Raw genomic sequence first — 21,407 nt, 5'->3', positions numbered from 1 at the left:
AAATAATTTATAAACATGAATCAAGTTTTAAAAAAAGCACAAGGAGACATCCAGTCCTCTACATCCACACATGAATTGGTCAGTGGGGTTTAGTTTTAGAAAAAGGGAGAGAACCTACCTCTGGACTTTACCAGTCTTTTTTCGGTCTGTTCCAGGTGATGTAATCATATGTGTTCTTGTGTCTCTGTTTCAAACACAGGAGCTGTCGATGTTTCACTTCCTCTCTGACTCACACTCACACCTGAAACCTGTCACAAACCTGTCCCTATCAGGCATTATTTTGATGTGGCTAAAGACATTCATTTTGCCTTCTCTTTATGTAAATATACTATTTTCTTTTGTTCAGACAAGGTATAGTTTTTAGATGTTACCTGCTTGACAGTTTCGACTGTGACTCCAGTCTTCCTCAGAAGCGTCATCCGTTGTGCTGCTGACGTGTCATTTATCAGCTGGTCAGCTCGACAGACCAATTAGAGCCCATCGAGCCGGCCGCGCCTCCTCCGCCTTGGATGGTCTCTGGAGGAGGGAATCCCAGGTGTGCGTTGAGGGTGTATGCCCCCTCGTCCCAGTTGATGGTGCCACTAGCCCGCTTCCTGATCTCTATTGCCTCCTTGATCCAACATTTGAGTTTGTTTGTCTCAGATGTTACGATTGTCCCCTTATCCCAGTCCATGATGTGGTTGTGTCTCCTACAGTGGTCTGTGATGGCTGATTTTAGGTTCTCCTGTTCTGCTTTTTCCTTTTGAGTCCGTGTGAATCTCCCCGCTGTCTCCTTTTCGCATTCTTTTTGGTGTTCTTTTTTCCTTGTGTTGAAAGATCGTCCTGTTTCCCCGATGTATGTTTTGTTACATGATTTGCATGGTATCTCGTAAATGATGTTGCACTTTTGGTCCGGTGCTATTTTGTCCTTGGGGTGTACGAGTAGTTGATGGAGTTTTGTGTGTGGTTTTATGACCATGTTGATGTGGTGTTTTTTCATGACCCTCTGTATTGGTTCTGTTATCCCCCGGATGTATGGTATAGTTATGAAATCTTTTGGTTTGTCGTCGGTCTTTTTTGTGTGTTTTGGTTTTTTGTCTTTGCTCTTCTTTTCTTTGTTTTTGACTTGTTGTTTGCCTTTGTTGATGGCCCATTTGGGATATTGACAGAGTGTAAGTGCATGTTGAATATGTTTTTCCTCCTCCTGTCTGTCTTGTTCATCAGTTATGATGGTGGTCTGTTCATAAAGTGTTCTGACAACTGAGGGTTTGTGCGCTGTTGGGTGTTCTGATGTCCAGAGGAGGTACTGGTCGGTGTGAGTGGGTTTTCCGTATACTGGGATTTTAATACTGCCTTCTTCTCTGTGGTGGATGTTCATGTCCAGGAATGATATGGTCTGGTTTGTTTCTTCTTCGTGGGTGAATTGTATGTTACCAGTTTTGTCAATGCTTTTTAAGTGGTCTGTAAGTTCTTGTGTGTGTCTGGTTTTTATTTTTTCCAGGATGTCATCAACGTATCTCTTCCAAAGTGATGGTTTGCAGTGGGTGGGTGCTGTGTGGATGGCTTTGGTTTCCAGGTCCTCCATGAAAAAACTGCTCATTATTACAGATAGTGGGTCTCCCATAGCGAAGCCTTCTTTCTGTCTGTATATTTTGTTTTTGACAGCAGGGAGATTCACACGGACTCAAAAGGAAAAAGCAGAACAGGAGAACCTAAAATCAGCCATCACAGACCACTGCAGGAGACACAACCACATCATGGACTGGGATAAGGGGACAATCATAACATCTGAGACAAACAAACTCAAATGTTGGATCAAGGAGGCAATAGAGATCAGGAAGCGGGCTAGCGGCACCATCAACCGGGACGAGGGGGCATACACCCTCTTGCACACCTGGGATTCCCTCCTCCAGAGACCACCCAAGGCGGAGGAGGCGCGGTCGGCTCGATGGGCTCTGATTGGTCCGTCAAGCTGACCAGCTGATAAATGACACGTCAGCAGCACGTCAGATGACGCTTCTGAGGAAGACTGGAGTCACAGTCGAAACTGTCAAGCAGGTAACATCTAAAAACTATACCTTGTCTGAACAAAAGAAAATAGTGTATTTATATTATTTTGATGTGCAGTTACCTCTCACTGAATGTCTGTACATGGTTTTAATTGGTTCCACATATATTCCTGACTCTTCACCTTAGCCTGATTGTTACTGTTATTACCTCCAGTTTAACACTTGCGTCATCCTGTTGGTGTCTTGTTAACCTACCCACTTACTGTAGAAACACACAGTCTTACCAGTCACAGTCCAGAAGCTTCATTGCATTATAAGAATTACAGCACACAGTATTTCCAGTATGATATTGAGAAAGTGTGTCATTTTGCTCACTGCAAAGTGACGTCAATTTATAACATGAAACACATTAAAGGGTACCTGTAGGGTATTTTCATTGCTAGCTATTTCAAAAGATCACATATAATACTAGCGGTTCCACCTGACAACTTACATAATAGCCTGTTGTCAAGTACACATGAGTATTAAGTCGATGCTCCATCAATCAGTCATGATTGGCAACATACTGCCTTCTTCACAGGCTGTTCCAGCACTGGTAGTGACGCAGAGACTCATTATATTTACAGTACGTAATGGTTTTACCCCAAACGCTGCCACCGCCGGATATCCTTGTTGTGAATGCAATAACTAGGACAGATTTGGTTGGATTTATTAGTCCTTGATAACTAACAGTTATCAGGTTGCCACCATCAAAATGATGATTTTACCTAAAATTAACTATTCATTTTCCATGATACCCATCAAACCATCCTCTAATTGGTTTAAGTCACTGGACTCACATGTATCTAAATTCCTTTGGGAAAACAAACCATCACATATAAGTCTAAATACATTACAACAGACCAAAGACAGGGGCGGTTTAGACCTTCTCAACTTTGGCCAATATTTCCAAGCCAATAAGCTGCAGTATATCTCCAAATGGCTCAAACCTAGTTATCTAGATGAGCCATGGCTAGATATAGAGCAAGCAATGTGTGATGATCTAGCAATCTCTGACTTACCATTCATTAGTTCAACCATTAAGCATCATAAATGTTATAAAAGTGTGAACATCAGCTCCACTCTGACAGCCTGGTGGGAATTTCTTAAAATAAACAAATGTTCACTCATTCCATGTAAGCAGACACCCATCTGGAACAATCCTGACATCCTGCAAAATAAAAGAATTATAAACTTTACTCAATGGAAGAACAAAGGAATAACATATTTAGAAAATATCATAGTGGATGGAAACTTTGTACCATTTGACACGCTTACTTCGCAACATGGGATTAGCAGCACCAAATTTTTTGAATATCACCAAATCAAATCTATTATAGGTAAGAAATATACCCCTAACCAGTTAAACCTGCAACTACCAATCAAGGTGGAAGAATTTTTGAACCTCCGCACCCCAAAGCTACTATCCGAAATATATAGGCTTAATGCTGAAACAGACGACTTAATCTACCTACCGACCTCAAAATGGGAGACAGATTTATCCAGTGAGTTTGATCAAAACTCATGGTCACAAATATGTTCAAATACATTTAAAATGACTAAAAACTCGAATTTACAACTAATTCAGTTCAAAATTCTTCACAGAATTCATTATACAGGACAAAGGATGTTCAAGATGGGTCTCACACACTCACACATCTGCTCACAGTGCACAGATAACTCTGTTGATAACTACGTACATGCCTTGTGGCAATGTGCACCTGTCCAGAGGTTTTGGCTTCAGGTATGTGAGGACCTGTCCACATGGTTCAGATGCGCTAATGTTCTGTCAAATATTCTACCTCTTGGTCTGCCAACAGTTTCTTTCCCAGTGCTGTGCGTAGTCTTAACAACTCCATATCACATACTTAACAGTGTATGGTGTATGTTTTATTTTTGTATTTGTGTATAAATTACGCACTTTATATTCATGCACTTTGTCCAAGTGAGTGTCGGTTGATCTTCGGGGGCACCTGTCTTTTTATTACTCTTTCATGTAATTTTTCATAGTTTTTTTACCTTGTACTGTCTTGTATTTTTATGCTGAGCTCTTGCAACTCGTTTTCCAATACAGTTTTTCTGCAAATGGCAAATAAACTGATTCTGATTCTATAAGTCATCCAAATGGAGGCGCTTTAGTTGAAAATCAGTTTTTTGGGTATAAATCTAGCAATAATAGCAGATTGAGGTAAAATTTGGTTTATATTGATTGTTTTACAAATGTCCATTTTCGTGCAACCATCCAGAGTTCATATGGTGTTTTCATTCACTAGGTGGAGTTTTTGAGAAAAAATTGGTTAACAATTATTGTAGATAGATTTATATATAGCAGAGGATTTCGGGGATATACCCTTGCTGCCGACCCCCAACAGCATAAGCCTCGTTGCTATTCCCAATTACCTGGGCTGTGATGGACTGGTCACTGACCCAGTGCAGAAGACACTTGTCTAAGATGACACATCATCGTCCCGTGCTGGGTCACGTCTCTAGGACAATGGTGGAATGCAAACGTTACAACTGCACAAACAACAAGCGCTGACATGTGCTTTTACTCGCACTCACCCAGAAACAACAATGGTACGGCACTTACGTCCAGCAGTGGCTGCTCCCCATAGGTTCTGCCCACGCACGTAATTCACGGAATAAAAAGGTCCAGTGTGGTGCATTTACGGTGTTTTTTTACTGAATTTGCTGCTGCCCATAGGTTCTGCCCATGCACATAATTCATGGAATAAAAAGGTCCAGCGTGGTGCATTTACGGTGTTTTTTTTACTGAATTTGTGCCTCTGTTGTTTATAAGTAATACAAAAAGCACAATTAATGTTGTAAGCATGACCAGTACAGGTACAATTTAATGAACTTTCTTCTTTTTTTTTTTTTTTTTTTTGTAGTACTAGTAAACCATTTTTGTTGGTTCCTGTAAAATGGGTTCTTTGTTTAAAACATTTGCGAACTGTACAGAACTCTACAGCACTAAGAGATATGAACTCTATACCACTGCTTTCACTCCCTGTTTGTTTCAAGGTTGAATTTAAAAAAAAGATCTGTTGTTTTTAAAACTCCTCATGTCCTGGGTCCAGATCAGATTTTAGACTATTTATCTCCTTGTAAACTTGTGCACAGTCTGAGACCCTCCGGCAGTGCTGTTGGTCTGAAATGACCTAACAAAGGAAACCAGGCTGTGTCAGCTCAAGTCAGTTAAAGGTACAGGTTTTTGAAAGGACAGATAGTGTTACATCAGAAAATTAAAACATGCTCTATGTTTTAGATCAGAGATTACCAAATGTTTTCAGCTCAAGGCCCAAAAGAGTAATTTGCTGTCCGTTCAGGGGCCAAACATACAACATATGGCATGGAATTGCTAATGTGCAAATGGTGTCACCTTGTTTATGACTTCTTTAAAATTACATATTTATGTTGTTTTTAACTTGTTGAATCTTTTTTTTCTCATTCTCATTTGTTTTTCTTTTATTCATCTTTTGTGTCTTCTGTCTTTTATATGGTTTTCATCTTCTGTCCTTGATGCTGTTTTTGTCTTTTTGCATCTTTTCCATCAGACCGGCTTTTGTGTCATTTTCTTATTGTTGTATCTTTTACTTCATTATTTTTTTATTACATTTTTTATATAATTTACATCTTCTTATGTCTTTCATGTTGGGTTCATCTTGTCATGTCCTTTACATCGTTTTTGTCTTGTTGTGTCTTTAACATCATTTCATCTTTTACATAACTTTTGTCTTTGTCTTTTCTTTCATTTTCATCTTGTCACTACCTTTAAGTTTTGATCTTTTTGCATCTTATGCTTAGTTTTTGTCATGTTACGTCTGTCATGTCATGCCAGTTTTATTTTGTCATTTTCATCTTTGGTCTTTTACAACTGTGGTACCTCCCCTACATTTCCCATGGCTTTACTCGGATCAGCTGTTCTTATTTCAAATAGGAGAACAATTTCACATTTTATATTATTGCTGTATATTTCCCTCTGACAACTGGCAATCCATTTCAAAAAAAACAAAAAGCTTATAAACTTTTTCAGCTTGTTTATGGCTCATAAAGTGGGGAGATTAAATCTGTTCAAACCAGTTCTAAACAGCATGAGTGTGCATACATTGTCAGGCTAAAAAGAAGTCACACATGCAATTTTCTACTGCACCACCTTTTGGTTTTGATTACAGGAGACATTCACTGTCGCTTTTCCATTGGACATATGTGTAAAACTTTACCAATATTTACTAAATGTCGAAAAAACAGAAGTGCGTAATGTCAGTTCTTCCATTAAATCACAAATGCGATGATTTGTTTATTATCATGAGATGATATGAGAAGTTATTCCATAAACATGGCAACGAACATAAATATTGTATTGATTTACAGATATATTCATTATTATTACATATTACCCCGGTATCCCGTACAAAATTAAAAAATGATCCAGTTTCCTGGTGTGTCCGCACATACCGCGCCATGTTTCCTTTAAAACTCTTCTTCTTTGCTTGTGGTAACGTCCATCAACATCTGTTTTTTTTTTTTTTTTTTTTTTTTATTCAAGTGACTCTAGTTGTGGAAAAGGTCTTTCCATTGCAGTTTTGCATGATGTACCAATTGCATTACACCCAAAAAACCACCTCTTGGCAGCACAAAAACTTTTCATTGAAAAACAAGAGTTTTGGCAAAATTGTCATTTTTCCATTAGGTACATTTTTTGCGCAAGTTAAATTGGCGCAGTTTGAGGGTCAATTGAAAAGCGAATACTGTGACATCTTTTTTTGCCATATAATGCTTATGTAGTGTCACAGTAAGTTTCATAATAATTTTTTCCATCCATAGTTGCATTGTCCAATCTTTTTGACATTAAATACATGAGAGGCTACTTACTGCATCAGTCAGAGTTCAATAACCTGTTCCAGCTGAAACATTATTAACCACTGCAGTACTTACCCATGGAAGGATCTGAACTATTTGTTTCGTTAAATCCAGACAGTTCCTTTTTTTGTCTAGGCTGTTCATTTAACTCTGACGCAGTAAGTGTCCTCTCATGTCTTTAACCCTTAAGGGTCCATGGTCATGGCCCTGTGACTGAATTACATGACATATTCAACATGTCATAGTGTCAGAAGTCAGTCACATAGACCACTGGAGAGAATTGCATTCAAAAGTGCAGACTTGAAACACTCTCCCATTTTTTATTTGATGTTGATAGAGCAAATACAACCAGAGATATGACAGTTGGAACTCGGAGCAAACAAACATGAATAAAAGTATGAAAATGAGGTGGGGGTGTGTTGTATTTCTGACCATATCTTTGTCGTTTTTTGTCCTTTTTCAAAACATAAAAAAAAAACTGGCTGAATCTGCTGATTTTCATCCATGACTGCATTAGCATTACAGGTAAGGGTGTGAATGACCCCCACCTGAATCAGAAAACCGGAGAAAACGCCTATGTAAAGATATGCTTTTATGTCAAATATTTGAGTATAGATTTAATTCATTACAATTTTAATTTTATAGACCTAATATTTGGAACCAACATTAACTTTTAAAGTCTTTGAAAAGGTTCGTTAAGCATCTTTGTGTTATTTATGCAATAAATTATATACATTTTTCAAATCGGATTTTATATTTTTTGTGTGTCTTTTGGCCTTTTGTGTTGACATAGTAGGTTAAAGTGAAAAAAATAATAGGCAGATGAGATAGATGAAGTTGTGCTGAAAAAAAAAGATACCCAACATGGGTATAATAAACATTTCTTTATGTAGTATATAAAGGCAAAATCAAAAGTACTCAAAAATGGCCAAAATAGGCTCAGACCCCTAAGGGTTAATGTCATAAAGCCTGGACAATACCAGGACTGATCAGTATCATCAGGCTTGTGACAGAAGGGTTCAGGGAGAATGAGACAGATTAGCCTCCATAAAGTCCAGACTCTAAATTAAGATGTGATGAAGACTTGATGCAGTGGTCCGATTCTCCATCATCAATAATCAAAATTAATGCAACTATGGATGGAAAAAATATTATTAACCTTATTGTGACATGACATAAGCATTATGTGGCAAAAAAGATGTCACAGTGAATGTCTCCTGTTATCAAAACCAAAGGTGGTGCAGTCAAATATTGCATGTGCAACTTTTTTTTTGGCCAGGCAGTGTGTTTAATCCCAATGCTATATGTCTTTATTAATTAAAGGTGGGGTATGAGATCTTAGAAAAACGGTTCAAGCAAGCTACATTTTGAAAATACTCAATTCAAAAGTCCAAACCCCTTTCTTTAGACATCCCCCCAAAGCCACGCCTCCAGAGTACTGGCACGCGCAATGCTTGTTCTCGAAGGTTCACGAGCACTGCACAGCAACAATTCACCCGGCTCCGGCAGCCCTGGCCCCGATCCATGCATACCTCATTCAGTCTCCTCCAACACCCCTGCTCTTACAGAATAGCCCCCGTTCATACCTATCTGGCTAACGTTACATTTCCTAGGGATTTATGTTAGTGACAAAACAGTTTGCCGGTGAACTTTCCATTCTAATATAGCTAATATAACCAAGCTCTGGCTCAGGCTTTGTTTCCTGTACAAGTGCTCCAAACCTCTGAGAATGCTCGATTCATGCACAAAGAGGGGTATGCGCAGAGGGGGGAGGGGGAGGGACAAATGGCAGTTGAGTTTTATGACATATCACCGTTCAATCATTTCGATTGGGCGCTTAAAATGATTGGATGGTGTTTTTTCAATCCTGTCTGTTCCACAGGTGTCAACATTTTTGTATTTTTGAGTTAGAGCATTTAATTAATTGGTTGTAATTGGGGTGTGAAGGGGATTTTAAGCAACATAGTAAAAAATGCTCCAGGAAAACATCTCGCACCCCACATTTAATATTTAATAACCGATGTGTCAGTGAAAAGCCAGCTGAGAAAACAGGCTGGTCTGATGTTGTCCTTGTTGTTATCACCCCTCCAGTGTTCCCCCAGCTCTACTTCCACATGATCCGTCAGAGGAAGAAGGTTCTAGGCCACGCAGAGGACTACAGCAAAGTGGAGTGAGCTGGTCAAACATTCAGACGCAGAGCAACCAGCCAAAAGAAGAGAGAGCATTTCCAACTCAACAACAACAACGTCTGCTTAGCGTAAACACAAAAGCCCGACCAGTTCTCAAACTGCCAGAACTGCACCGGCAAATTGATCCCAGTTAACTTCCTTTTCCAGCTGTTGTCTGGGTGATTATAGATGCTCACAAAACCTCCACAAACTGTCTTTTTTTGTTGTTGTTATTGTTTTATTTATGAACAATCTGCAGTTTCTTTGGCCGCAACTGTAAAAAAACAAAAAACAAAAAAAACAAACAGAATAAACAAAAAAAACCTTGTATTTTGGTTTATGGAGCTGCAGTGTGAGTGGTGAGCAGAACTCCGACACAGCAGTGCATTGACTGGAAAGATGCACTGATACAATCAACAACCTCCTTTTACTAAACAACACCAAGTAGAACATCCCCAGTAGATTCCTCACCATGCTGATCCGCAGTTATAGGCCTCTAGTTAGAAACATTCTCTTTCCTTTTACTGCAGTGTAGAAAGAATAACGTGAAGATGGCTATAGAATTGAAACTAGGTTGTGTTCATTGGTGCAAACTGTGGTCCAGATTTTTGAAGTGTCTTTTTGTGTTCTTTCATCCATTACACTCAGAGGTTGATAACATTCCTTACTTAGTTCAATAAACCTTTTTTCATTCTGTATTTGCATGGCTTTCTTTCTGTTTTTCTTTTGCGTTAGTTTCAGTGTCTGCTTGACCTTTTTTTTCCTCAGGTGCATTTGTAGTGGTTTGATATGCATTTTGAAGGTCCAGGATGTAAGATTTAGAAGGATCTAATAACAGAAATAGGAGCTAATGTTCATAATTATGTTTTGATTAGTATCGAATGGAACAAAAATGAGAAGTATGGTGTTTTCATAACTCAGAATGAGTCGTTTAGATCTACAGTGGGAGCAGTTCCCATCTACAAAGTCCGCCATATTGTTCTGCCTTTCTCCTTTTTCCATTTTATAGGAGGTGGCGTCCAGTGTTAAGGTGCATTACCATCACCTTTTACATTTTAATGGGGACCAGAGTCATTATCCCCTTTATTACAAATCTCTGATTGGACAGAACAAACAGTAGCCCCATTTCCATAAAATATCAGGCAAATTCTAAGTGAACTTCTGAAAAATCACACTAAAAGAAATCTGAGTAATATGATTTTTTCCTGTAAACAGGATGAAGCAAATAAACTAACGTATGTTCCAAAAAAAAAGGAAAATCAGACTTCCTGCATTGATACTTTTCAAAATAATTAATCTAAATGCTTTTTCAGGGTATTAAACTATAACTTGTTACCTACTTCTTACAGAAAACCACATTTAATTTGGTTCCATGGTCAAGGAGAAATGTGGATCTTTGTAAAGCATGTCATGGGTTCATTTCTTCCAAGTTTAGCACTTGGATGCTCTTGGCATCCATATGAATGAAAATATTTTGCTCACAACTGGCAGAGCAACTAACAAATTCAAATTCTGTGCATAACATTATATCAATGGTGTGCACTCGTGAGGTTTTGTTGGTGAAAGATGTATTGATCTCTCAATTATCATTTTGCATTTGTTCCCTAAGAAGCTAACAGCTGTTGACAAACATTTCACTTTCTTACCTATCCAATACTCAAACTGCAAATTCGGTATGGTTGGTTAGCAACTTATCCTGCTCAGAGAGAATTCATTGTGTAAAGGTACACTGAACAAACAACAATCTTGACAGAGTAAGGGAGGAGTTTAGAGAAAGGTTTGATCGGGATGCCTCAATGAAAAGACACTCATTTCCAACTAAGACAAAAATTGAAAAAATATACCATAGCTTTACATAACATCAGAACTTATTTAAAAGAAGTGTTAACATTTTCCATTATACACATGATCTCTTTTTAAAAAACACCTCAATTGAGTGTACAAACTTTTATTTTTTTTTTTTTTATTTTGCTGTCTCCATGAACATTTTCCAATCCAAAACTCAAACTGCATTAAAATACCTTCTTGGAAACCCACCTACTGACTTCAACAAAGAACTTCTACTTTCATTTGTGTGGCCACCAAAGGGGAGGGTGAGGTGGTGTTCAGTCTAACATCACCAGTAGATGTCACTAAATATTATGCACTGAACCTTTAAGTTAAACTTCACAGATTTCATGAGTATTGTGAGTTGTGTTAGGTTTTGTCATTGTTTTGATGGTTTATACATATACCTGAAGTAGATGATGTAGTATTTGGGTGAAGGGAAATGTGTAAAATAATTCCAGAAATAGTATGCTTTCAGTTAGGGCTGGGTATAAAAATCGATTTAATCAATCTTAGATCGATCTCATTATAATTTTGCGTAATCAATTAATAGTGGATGAGATCGATTTTTAAGAGCAGGACCGGGAGTATGCGGAACCGCGGGCGGCTCCGTCTTGCGAAGCCCTGGGGAGAACTTGGTCTCGCTTGCAAAAAAGACGCGGTGAGGAAAACCTCTCCGCTGGAGGTCCTCCAGCCTAAAACTCGAACCCGCAGTGTGAAGGAAGTGGCCGTCTGGCGAGTCGCGGAAGCCGGTCGTTCTTGGAATAATCACTTGCATCCATACTATCCCCTATGGCTGAGTATGGAGTTTGAGGAAGAGTATAGCGACAACGTGGCCCTAACCCCCGCCTCGCCCCGCCCAACATTCACGGAGCACGTGCATACCCCCCCAGACCCGCTCCTCTCCGACCAACAATCATGGAGCGCACCCCCCACCCCCAGTGAGCAGGGCCACCTTAACCTAATGGTAGGCCCCGGGGCTGAGGGAGGTGTTGTAGGCCCCCCTGTCCCATCCTTCAAAATTACCAAGCCTCATTATAAAATATAATATCTTGGTAATCTACAACAGCGAGTAGATTGTAACCAAGATGGATGGAAGTTTGACTTCATGATAAAAATTATTGTCACCAACCATCAACTGTCAGGAAAAACAATTATTTAACAGCAGCAACAGATCAAACTATAAAGCCTGAGAACCCATGCACCTGCACATAGGTGTAAACACAACCCCCCCCAGCTCACACAAACACACACAGCACCATGGACAGTGACATGGAGATAAAGTGCTTCTCCTGTATGGCTTTCAATGGGGAGGAACTTTACAAAGTGCTCTTCTATACAGCCCTCTGGCGATACATAGCACAGAATGAAAGTCAGCTGGTCCAGATGTGGAATATCTGGTGTGGGGTCCACACTGAAAGCAAAATACTTTGCAACTTTCACTCGACTGATATTTTCATCCAGCACCTTCTGTGCCATCAGCTGTATGAATTCCTCACACACATTTAGAGAAAGGTTGGATGGAGTTCCTCTGTCAGTGTTTCCATATTTTTCAAAATGAGCCTTTAAAAAATGATCAAACTGGCTGATCAGTTCCATACTGCCCAAATCATTTCCATAGTTGGTGTCTCCAAACCTGTGGCTATCACTCTTGAAAGCTAGCCCACGCTCAGCTAAATACTTCACAACAGCGACAACCCTCTGTAGAACCTGTGTCCAATACTCACACTCCTCATCCAACTGTTTTTTTAGTTCTGAGTCCACTGTCCCACGGCCAGCTGCTTGATTGATATAAGCGATCATGGCCTTTCTGTGGGTGTCACCAGTTTCGTGTTCTGCTGTGCGATCACCTGCATGTTTCCAATCTGAATATCCCCCATTAACAAATACCGACTTTTCATTTTTCTCACCAAATATCTTGCATGCAAAACAAAACACACTGCCTGCTGATGGTGAATAACAGCCATTCTCTACTAACACACTCTCCGTTATTTAGCTTGCGGCTGAAATGAGTTCTAGAACAATCCCGTCTCTGATGCTTGTATACACGCTCTGATGCACACAGTGTCTGGATTTTGGCTCGTCTCTGGTCCCATTTTCACCCAGTATGCGTGTACCTGTTGCTGGTCAAAGTTGTTTCCCCAACGACCCGGGTCACTGCTGAAGGGCTCATCTGGCTCTCCTCCCCCGCCCTGATGCTTCTGTCTCCCCCTCCTTCTCCCCCTCTGTGGCTGTTAACTCCACCTGCATGGGCCCTGGCTCAGCTGCTTCCTCCACTGGTTTCATTTGGGGCCTTTCTCCACTGTCATGTGAGGTTGATTTAAAGAACCCTGTCAGCTTCGACATGGTCTTTAATAATTCTGACTCTCGATCATGCTTTTCTCGTGCCAGTTTTCTTTCATGGGCACCGCTCTCAAATTTCTTCTTCCCCAACATTTTGTAACTGAACTGACCTCTTGACACATGGGGGCGGGGCTGGGCTTACCAATTGGGATCAATATGCAGCTTCAGACGTGCGTGCAGTATGTATAAAAAGATAGACAGGAAAACTGACAAATTACAAATCGATGGTAGTTTTTATGCTTATGGAGTACGTAAAAATGATAGGCCCCTTAAGTCAGTAGGCCCCTGGGCTTCAGCCCCGGTTAGCCCGTGCATTAAGGCGGCCTTGCCAGTGAGTAGAAGCCTCCAGCCATAAAACAGAATAACGATGACGAAGTCCGTTCTGATCCACTGTACAAACATGGCAATGTTTCTGTCCTGTTCATTATTTAAGAGCACATTCAGCAATGCACTGTTGAAATGTCATATTTATTTCCTTTCTAATATCAATATTGATAACAGTATTGATGTGTTACTCAAATACTCAAATAATCAGGTTACAACTCAAAATTGTACTTTGGTATCACTACATTACTCTGAATCAATCAATTAATACTGAATCGAATCGAATCGTGATTAATCGATTCAGAACCGTATGAATCGAAATCGAATCGATCATGGAAATTGGCCATGATACCCAGCCCTACTTTCAGTTTTCTTTTGGTCTTTCTCCTCATTAGAATAAGCATTAGTTTATTTTTCATTAATCACCCAAAAACCTTTTATTAAAAGTTACAACATGACGCAAAAAAGAACAGACAGCACAAAATACAGTAATTATACAGGTCTCTACTTGATGAAAAGAGTTGAACAGTTCATAATGTTAGCAAATTGGTTCTGACAATGTTGCACCCATGTTATATGTTGGAGCTTTAACGCTGGAGTGTTTAGTTGTGCAAAGTTGGAAGCTGCTCTGTTTAAAGCCTAAGTACAGTTTTACTGACCTGAACTGACATGCTGAAGCCTGCTACACCTTCAAATACATCCAAGGCCATATTTCCATTACTACATCACAGAGAGAACAGTGACCACTAGAGGGAAACAGAAGTAGAAAAAGTATATGCTCACACCAGATACTTCTTTTCAAAGTGTTACTGTTGCTATTAGATTACCTGGCCCTGTAAGAATAATGCTCTGAGTACAGAAATGGGTCTTCTTACTATTATTATTGTCATTATTATTATTTTAGATTGTTTTTTTTATTTTGAGTATGTGGGACTGACTAGGTTTAGTTAATTTTTTATGTAGGTTTTCGGGTATTATATGGAAAGCCTTAAGAAACAATGCATAACATCAAAAGTGATTTTGAGTTTACATTGTTGAGTAAAGTTCACTTTTTTCTCCAAAGCTGTTATTTAAAATTATCACACAGTTTCAAATATTTTTTTTTTTTATCAAATTGAAGTGAAGACCAAAAAATGGATTTTACCTCCAGTCTTACTCAGTTTTAGTTAATTTTATGTTGTTCGCAGCAGTTGTTTGTTTGTTTTTTGGAAAACTATCATTTTCATTTCAGTTCATTTTTAACCATATAAATACAATTTTATTCATCATTTCGGCTAAAAGTTCAGTATATAAGATTTGCACTTTGCTTGTGCGCTTTTATGAAGTTTATGTTGGAATCTGTGCTGAAAACGTTAGCTTATTCCATTTCTAGCTAACTAGTGCCTCAGTTGCCTACATCCATGATAGTGGCCTTTCTACTAAGAAGACGCAGGTTGCATTTTAAGAGAAAATCCTCGCATGTGCTCTCAAGTTCTTCAGTGCTTCTTTCTTGTGCCTCTTTGGCAGAAACAGTGTGCAACATTAGCTACTGTTAGCTTCGAAATGCTATCAGCTAACGTAAACTCACGAAAGCATACAAGGGCATGCAAATCATTTCAAGCATCATATGCAAACCCATGTTGAAGCTCCTTTATTGTTTTCACTGCTATTTTTTTGTTAAAGTCTTGTTTTCGTTAAGTATAATAACCCTGCTGAGCTCTAATCTGTGAGAATTTGTAACGGAACTTTATACTGAAGAAACAGTTCCTTATCAGTTCCTCATCACTTAAATTTTAATTCTGTGAGTTCCACAAATATTTCTCTCTTTGAACACTTTCAAGAAGAGATAACATCAAACATCATCCCACTTGATTTGAAATGTACTTTTTAAATTAGATTCAACATGTTAATTTCATATTTGTAGCCCAGTCTCAAGTCTTATGTCATTTCAGCTGTAGCTGCCACGACACTAAAACCCTGTCCTCCACTTTCTTGTGTAGCAAGGTGACCAGGTGGCTGTAAAATGTCAAATCCCTCCTTTATGCTCTTTCCTCTGCCTTTAGATTCTTGAGCATGATTCTGTTTTGTTGTTGTTTTTATTTTTTTCTTTGTCAGAGACTGTCTTGCAGAAGTGCATGAAAGAGGAAAAACCTGGATGCCTGGAATGATGATCTGTGTTACAACATAACTTACATAAAAGCAAAAAAAAGAAAAGAAAAAAATACAGAAGCATGGCATATGTTACTCCAGAACTGGTTCTAATGAATAAAGTTTTTGATACAAATATTTTGCATGGGGCCAGGAGACTTTGTACCGGTATGAATAATGAGTATATATTTACAATAAACCTATAATATGGAAAGTACATTTATGATTTATTTATTAGCTTTAACCCTGATGCTGACTGAAGTGGACATCCAATGGAGAGTTTTGAAGGTTTTGTGAGTGTACCAAAAAAGAAATGTGGCACAAATAGGGCTGGTTTCCCTGTGTGTGTCAAAACTGTCACAATGACTCATGTCCTCATGCACCATGTGGGTGGGAACACTGTTGTACAATTTAGCTGCACTGTAAAGCTTTACCAGTGAAATACAAGCCATTGCCAAAGCATCTCGAAATCCATTAGTAACACGTATTCGGACTGGAATGAAAATAGATGTGGTGTGCATGTTTCAGGTCATGATGTACACTTCTCACTCCCACTGGGTCTTTTATCATTATGTCACTGGGCTTTAATTGAAGGTACCAACACACCTATAGCCTACATAGTGCAAACACTTCACAGGCTCAGGTGCCATTAACAGAAAATATATCTCATTCTGTAAACATGGGCAGACAAGGACAAACTATTACACTCAAACATCTAAAAGTACTTAAATTACAGCAAATAGATACTAATGTTCTAGTCGAGACAAAAAGGCAATGACATTGGCTCCAAAATGAAGTCATTGCAAACAAACCATTAAGTTATAGTAGTATGATATAGTGACTACATGTTTGCCTTGAAAAACCCCGGCTCCCACAAACTTACACTGAGCATCCTACTAAAAATACTGAATCAGTATTTTTTTTTTTCCCATTAGTCATTCTATTTATTGTATTTGGACCCTCTGATAAGCGTTCTGTTCCCTCGTGGAAATATTTCTCCAGTAACAAGCTTTTGGGTCAAATATAAGATTGTGATGTCTGCTGTGCTGTGCTGATTGACAGGTCTGTAGAACAGCTTGCTCTTATTGAATTAAATATAATTTTCTTGATAGACACTTGAACTTTAGTTTCTAGTAGATAATTTGCTCTAATAAGACTGTAAAGTGACATTGTGATACAAATGCTTGATGAAATTTACTTTGCAATGTCAGTAAGTTAGCATTAGCTACCCCAAAACCTTATGCCTGCAGACCTGAAGCTCCTCCTATTTGTCCAAATATAATCACTTCAAGCTCTGAAACAGTCAGCACTATAAGCTTTGATACAGCAATTCAGAGGCCAGCTGGTGATGTAACGGTGCCTTCATCCATCTTACAGGTCTGTGGGCTAAGGTCAAGACCACCTAAACTGAGACTTTGGAATGTGCAGCCACTTGCCACAGACGTGTATATCATATATCATAGTTTGAGTCAGTTCTTCGACACTTCCTGGTTGTTAAGTGGGAGAGTGACATAAAGATCACTTAGAGTATCCCCAAAATCACTTCACTGTGACGGAGAGGAAAGTTGGCTTCATGTCTTTTACTTTTTATGCACTGTATGTTTAACCAATACTAGACAGCACTGAGATCAAGTCAAGCATTAGCCATGTCCCCCCGAGCAGAGGTAAGTTCAACCCCCCCTTAACGTCACAGGTCAATTACATTTTGAGAGAGAGGGGGGAGGCAATTTTGGCTTTTTAAAAAACAAAACTATTACAAAAAACACACATAGGCATGTGCACTTTCTCAATGTGCGGATGTAACCAGGTGTGTTTTTGTAGATTTGCACTGTAAAAAAAATTTATGTATCCACTTTTTTTTTAATTATTTTTTTTTATTTAGTGCTAGACAAAATATTGTGACAGGGGTAACAAAGACAAATAAACAAACAAACAAAAGAGAATTCATAAGACAGACATTAAGTAAAACAAAGATGGGTGCAAACAAAGGGCTATTTACAAGTGCACAAGTGTGTGTGTGTGTGTGTGTGTGGGGGGGGGGGGGGGGGGGGGGGTAAATGTGTGATTATTTATGATTTTTTGTGCAGGGTGTGCATATCCAGGTGGAAACAGAAGAGGGAATGGGAACAAAATTGCCAGTCTAATAAGTAAAAGGGTTAAAGGCTATGAGTATACAGTAGTGAGAAATCAGAGAAGGGTTTTAAATAATAGTATAGAAAGAACCTTAGGGGAAAAAAAAACAAAAAAAACAAGCAAAATCACTAATCCCAAATACAATAATAGTGACAGAAACCCCCCCCCCCTCCCCTTCCCCTTCCCCTTATCTTCACTCCAATTTTTCTAGATTTCTACAATTTACATTAATTGACTTTTGGTTTTGGAGATAGTATGGTCACGGACTTGAATTCAACTGCCGACAGCCCTGAGGTGGCAGCTAGCCTAGCAAGTTCACCTCCTGCCCCTTCAAAGCTTATGTATCCACTATACAAAACCTTGTAATTTTATAAAAAAACAAAACAAAATTTAAAAAAAAAAAAAAAAAAAAAACAGAGCCACAACTCAGGAAATGTGTTAAAAATATTTCCTGAGTTGTTTTTTTTTATTATTATTATTTGGCCAGAAGAGTCTTCAGGATCAGAATAAGACTAAACGGTGATGTATTTTTGCTTTACTTGGATGTATGCTCGGGCATACAGGCCCAGCCTTTATATATAGCTGGGTTATGAATGATGAAATGATGGTATGGTTGTTTGTTAGGTTGTCTAAACCCTCCTCTCCAGCAGGATGAGTCACAGGACTGCAGTGTAGCCCACATACAGTACATGACTGTCTCCTTTATCAGAAGGTGAGAATAGAGCTAGACAGTAGACTGGGCTGTTTTCCTTCTGTGTCTCCACAGTGGTGCACAGGCTGCTGTGGGTGAGGACATCCTTCACTTCACTGACTCACATTGTCATACTGGTGATATATGTGATGGTGAATAGTTAAAATAGATCTTGCCTGGGCCAGGATCAGTAAGAATTTGAGCAGAACTTTGGAATGTGCAGCCACTTGCCACAGACGTATATATCATATATCACAGTTTGAGTCAGTTCTTCGACACTTCCTGGTTGTTAAGTGTGAGAGTGACATAAAGATCACTTAGAATATCCCCAAAATCACTTCACTGTGACAGAGAGGAAAGTTGGCTTCATGTCTTTTACTTTTTATGCACTGTATGTTTAATGGAAGACAAGGTAAGGCAGCTTTATTTATGTAGCACATTTCATGTACAAGACAATTCAAAGTACTTTACATAAAACATTAAAAGCATTACAGCAGGGAAGCAATAAAAAGTATAGGCATGAGAAAAAAAAAACTAAAAAAGCCGGTAAACAGATAAAACAGACAAAAACTTTAAGCTTAAAAGAAACATGAATGTTGAATTCTGTTCAAAATGTCTTTGTATGGGCTGCACTCAGGATCAGTGCTGATGCAGGTACTCAAGCACTGTACTTCTTTTAAGGTAGTGGGTATTTAGTTATTGCGCATTGTTACAAACATGGCTCAAAGACTGTAACATAAGACCAAACAACTCTCTCCGGTAACAAAAAAAAATGCTTTATTTAACCAAATCCACTTAAAATGTGATTCCAGCAACAACCAAACAATTTCAAATGTCAGCCATGAAGTCAACAGGCATCTCAGCCAATCAGATGAAGGGAGATAATAGCACACCTGTTGAGGTGGCCATTTTATAATTGTAAGCCACACCCATAAGACCACATGGCCTACAGTCCTGCCCCTCAGGGACACTGACAACTGGAGAGAGACAAGAGACATCATTGCAGCCATCACACAAATAAACAAAGTTATTAAACTACAAAGTGCTTTGACTACAAGACCTGCTTTTAAGGTAAATAAGTTACTGAAGAGGGTTTCAATGTAAACTGTGCTATACATGCTGATGCATCACAGTGTTCCCATTTCTATGGAAACCAGCAGCAGTATGGGCATTATATTCTGCTTTTATCTTCTTTTATATGCAACCATTTCAGAAGAACCAGAAAATAAAACCATGAGAGGATCAAACGTCCTATTGTGCAGAGCTGGCGTACTGTGCAGAGCATTGTGTATTTCAGTGGCAGCTGCTCATCTTTCAGAGAGGGGAAGCTCATTGTCGGCTTACATCAAAAAAATTGTCAAATTATTTAAACACAAATTTGGCCCTCCGTTCCTTTTTAAGAAAATGGTCTGTGACCAAGTAGGCATCTTTTCCAGGGACTTGACCAGTGTCCTCTGAATGGCCCCGTATTATGCTATTTTTCAGTCACGTCACATAGGTCTCAGAAGCCCAAAAACATTGTATTTAAGTTTGTTCGCCCCAAAATCATCCTTTGTTCGGAGTTTCAGCAGTCGAAAAAGTCACTCTCACCAGCCCTCCTCAGAACAGGCTGTTTCTGGGCCTGCTTCCGGGTATGCAAATGAACGCATCTGTCCACGCCCACTCCCCCTCCCCTCTCTGGGAGAGGACGCGGCTTACGCTAGCAGTACTACTTATCTGTTCTGAATACACAAGTCACCTGTCTGAAATGCCCCTCTCTCATCTACAATACACATGTCTCAGACAGAACGTCTTTCCAAACACTGGCTTTCTTTACCTTGAGGCGTGATTGAGCCCCGACGGAAAACGGCGGTGTTGTGTCGGGTTCGTGGACCTGACACGGAAAGACGCCTGCCGCCACTAATGCAGGCAGCTACTAACAAGCTTGATGCTAACTATACTGATGCCAACCACAAAAGGCCCGTGTTCAAAGTAGTTATGTTGAATGTCTCTTGATATTATCAGCTCTTGCATGTTAACGGGGACGCAAACGTTAGCAGCAGTAACCGAGCTATGTTAGCTGCCATGCTAACGTTAGACGTACACATCAACAACCACCAGCTTATCCGTAATGTAGGGTTATGCAGTAAAGATACAAAAACATGATCAAAACTTACATCTCCCACACTTGTACTTGGGTCACGAAGCGTTGGTACTGCGTCCTTCTTGATTCGGAGTCTTTGTGCTAAGCCGGAGCTGTATGGGCCCATGTTAAAAAAACACTCGTCCGTGAAATGCCGGGCACACACATACAAGCGTTTGGGAATGTTGTTTGGTATATGACCATCACAGATATAATCCAGCCACTTTTTACGGAGAGGCTCGGAAGTGGGGAGCAAAAATAAACTATCGTGTTGGCGTGTGCAGCCAACAACACCACAACTCGCCTGTCTCGCCTTCGCCATGTTTGTTGTCCAAGAGGTACTTTGCCAGGGCGGGGCTTGCTTTGCCAGGGTGGGGCTTACCTTTTCATGCAGGGTGGGGGCACAGTCAGAGGGGGGAGGAGTTAAATCCGCTTATGTCATCATAAGCGGACCCAACTCAAACTCGGCCGTTTGAGCAGGCATTTTCACAAAATGTGGTGTTGCAAGGCAGGGAGGAAACAGACAGTTTTCAAATTCCAACCTCATAATGAGGCTACTGCAACACACACTACTATAAGAAAACTTTCACAAAGTGAGATTTGCATATTACGGGACCTTTAAATGTTGAAATTATGTTAAATTGAAACAAGGAAGTACAATGAGTGTGTTTTATTTACAGTGCAAGAAATGAACAAGTAATTTCGTAGTGGTTTCTCTCTCGATTTCACAAGCAGAATGCGCAATGGTATTAAATTGAACTCTGTCAAGTGAAGGAGTATAT

The 21,407-nt window shown here is 39.4% G+C and overlaps 1 protein-coding gene across 1 annotated transcript in view; it reads left to right on the top strand.

The window, feature by feature from the left end:
• Positions 1 to 9,756, top strand: part of hacd2 (3-hydroxyacyl-CoA dehydratase 2) — a 37,612-nt gene extending 27,856 nt beyond the window's left edge. Inside the window, exon 7 of the mRNA XM_030125725.1 lies at positions 8,982 to 9,756. Coding sequence (XP_029981585.1) covers positions 8,982 to 9,064 — 83 coding nt within the window. The 3' untranslated portion in view covers positions 9,065 to 9,756. The remainder of the gene's footprint in view (positions 1 to 8,981) is intronic.
• The last annotated feature ends 11,651 nt before the right edge of the window (positions 9,757 to 21,407 follow it).

Source organism: Sphaeramia orbicularis, chromosome 21 (assembly GCF_902148855.1).
Source record: "Sphaeramia orbicularis chromosome 21, fSphaOr1.1, whole genome shotgun sequence".
NCBI lineage: Eukaryota > Metazoa > Chordata > Actinopteri > Kurtiformes > Apogonidae > Sphaeramia > Sphaeramia orbicularis.
The sequence above is the reverse complement of the archived record's forward strand: the minus strand, read 5'-3'. Positions and strand labels throughout refer to the sequence as shown.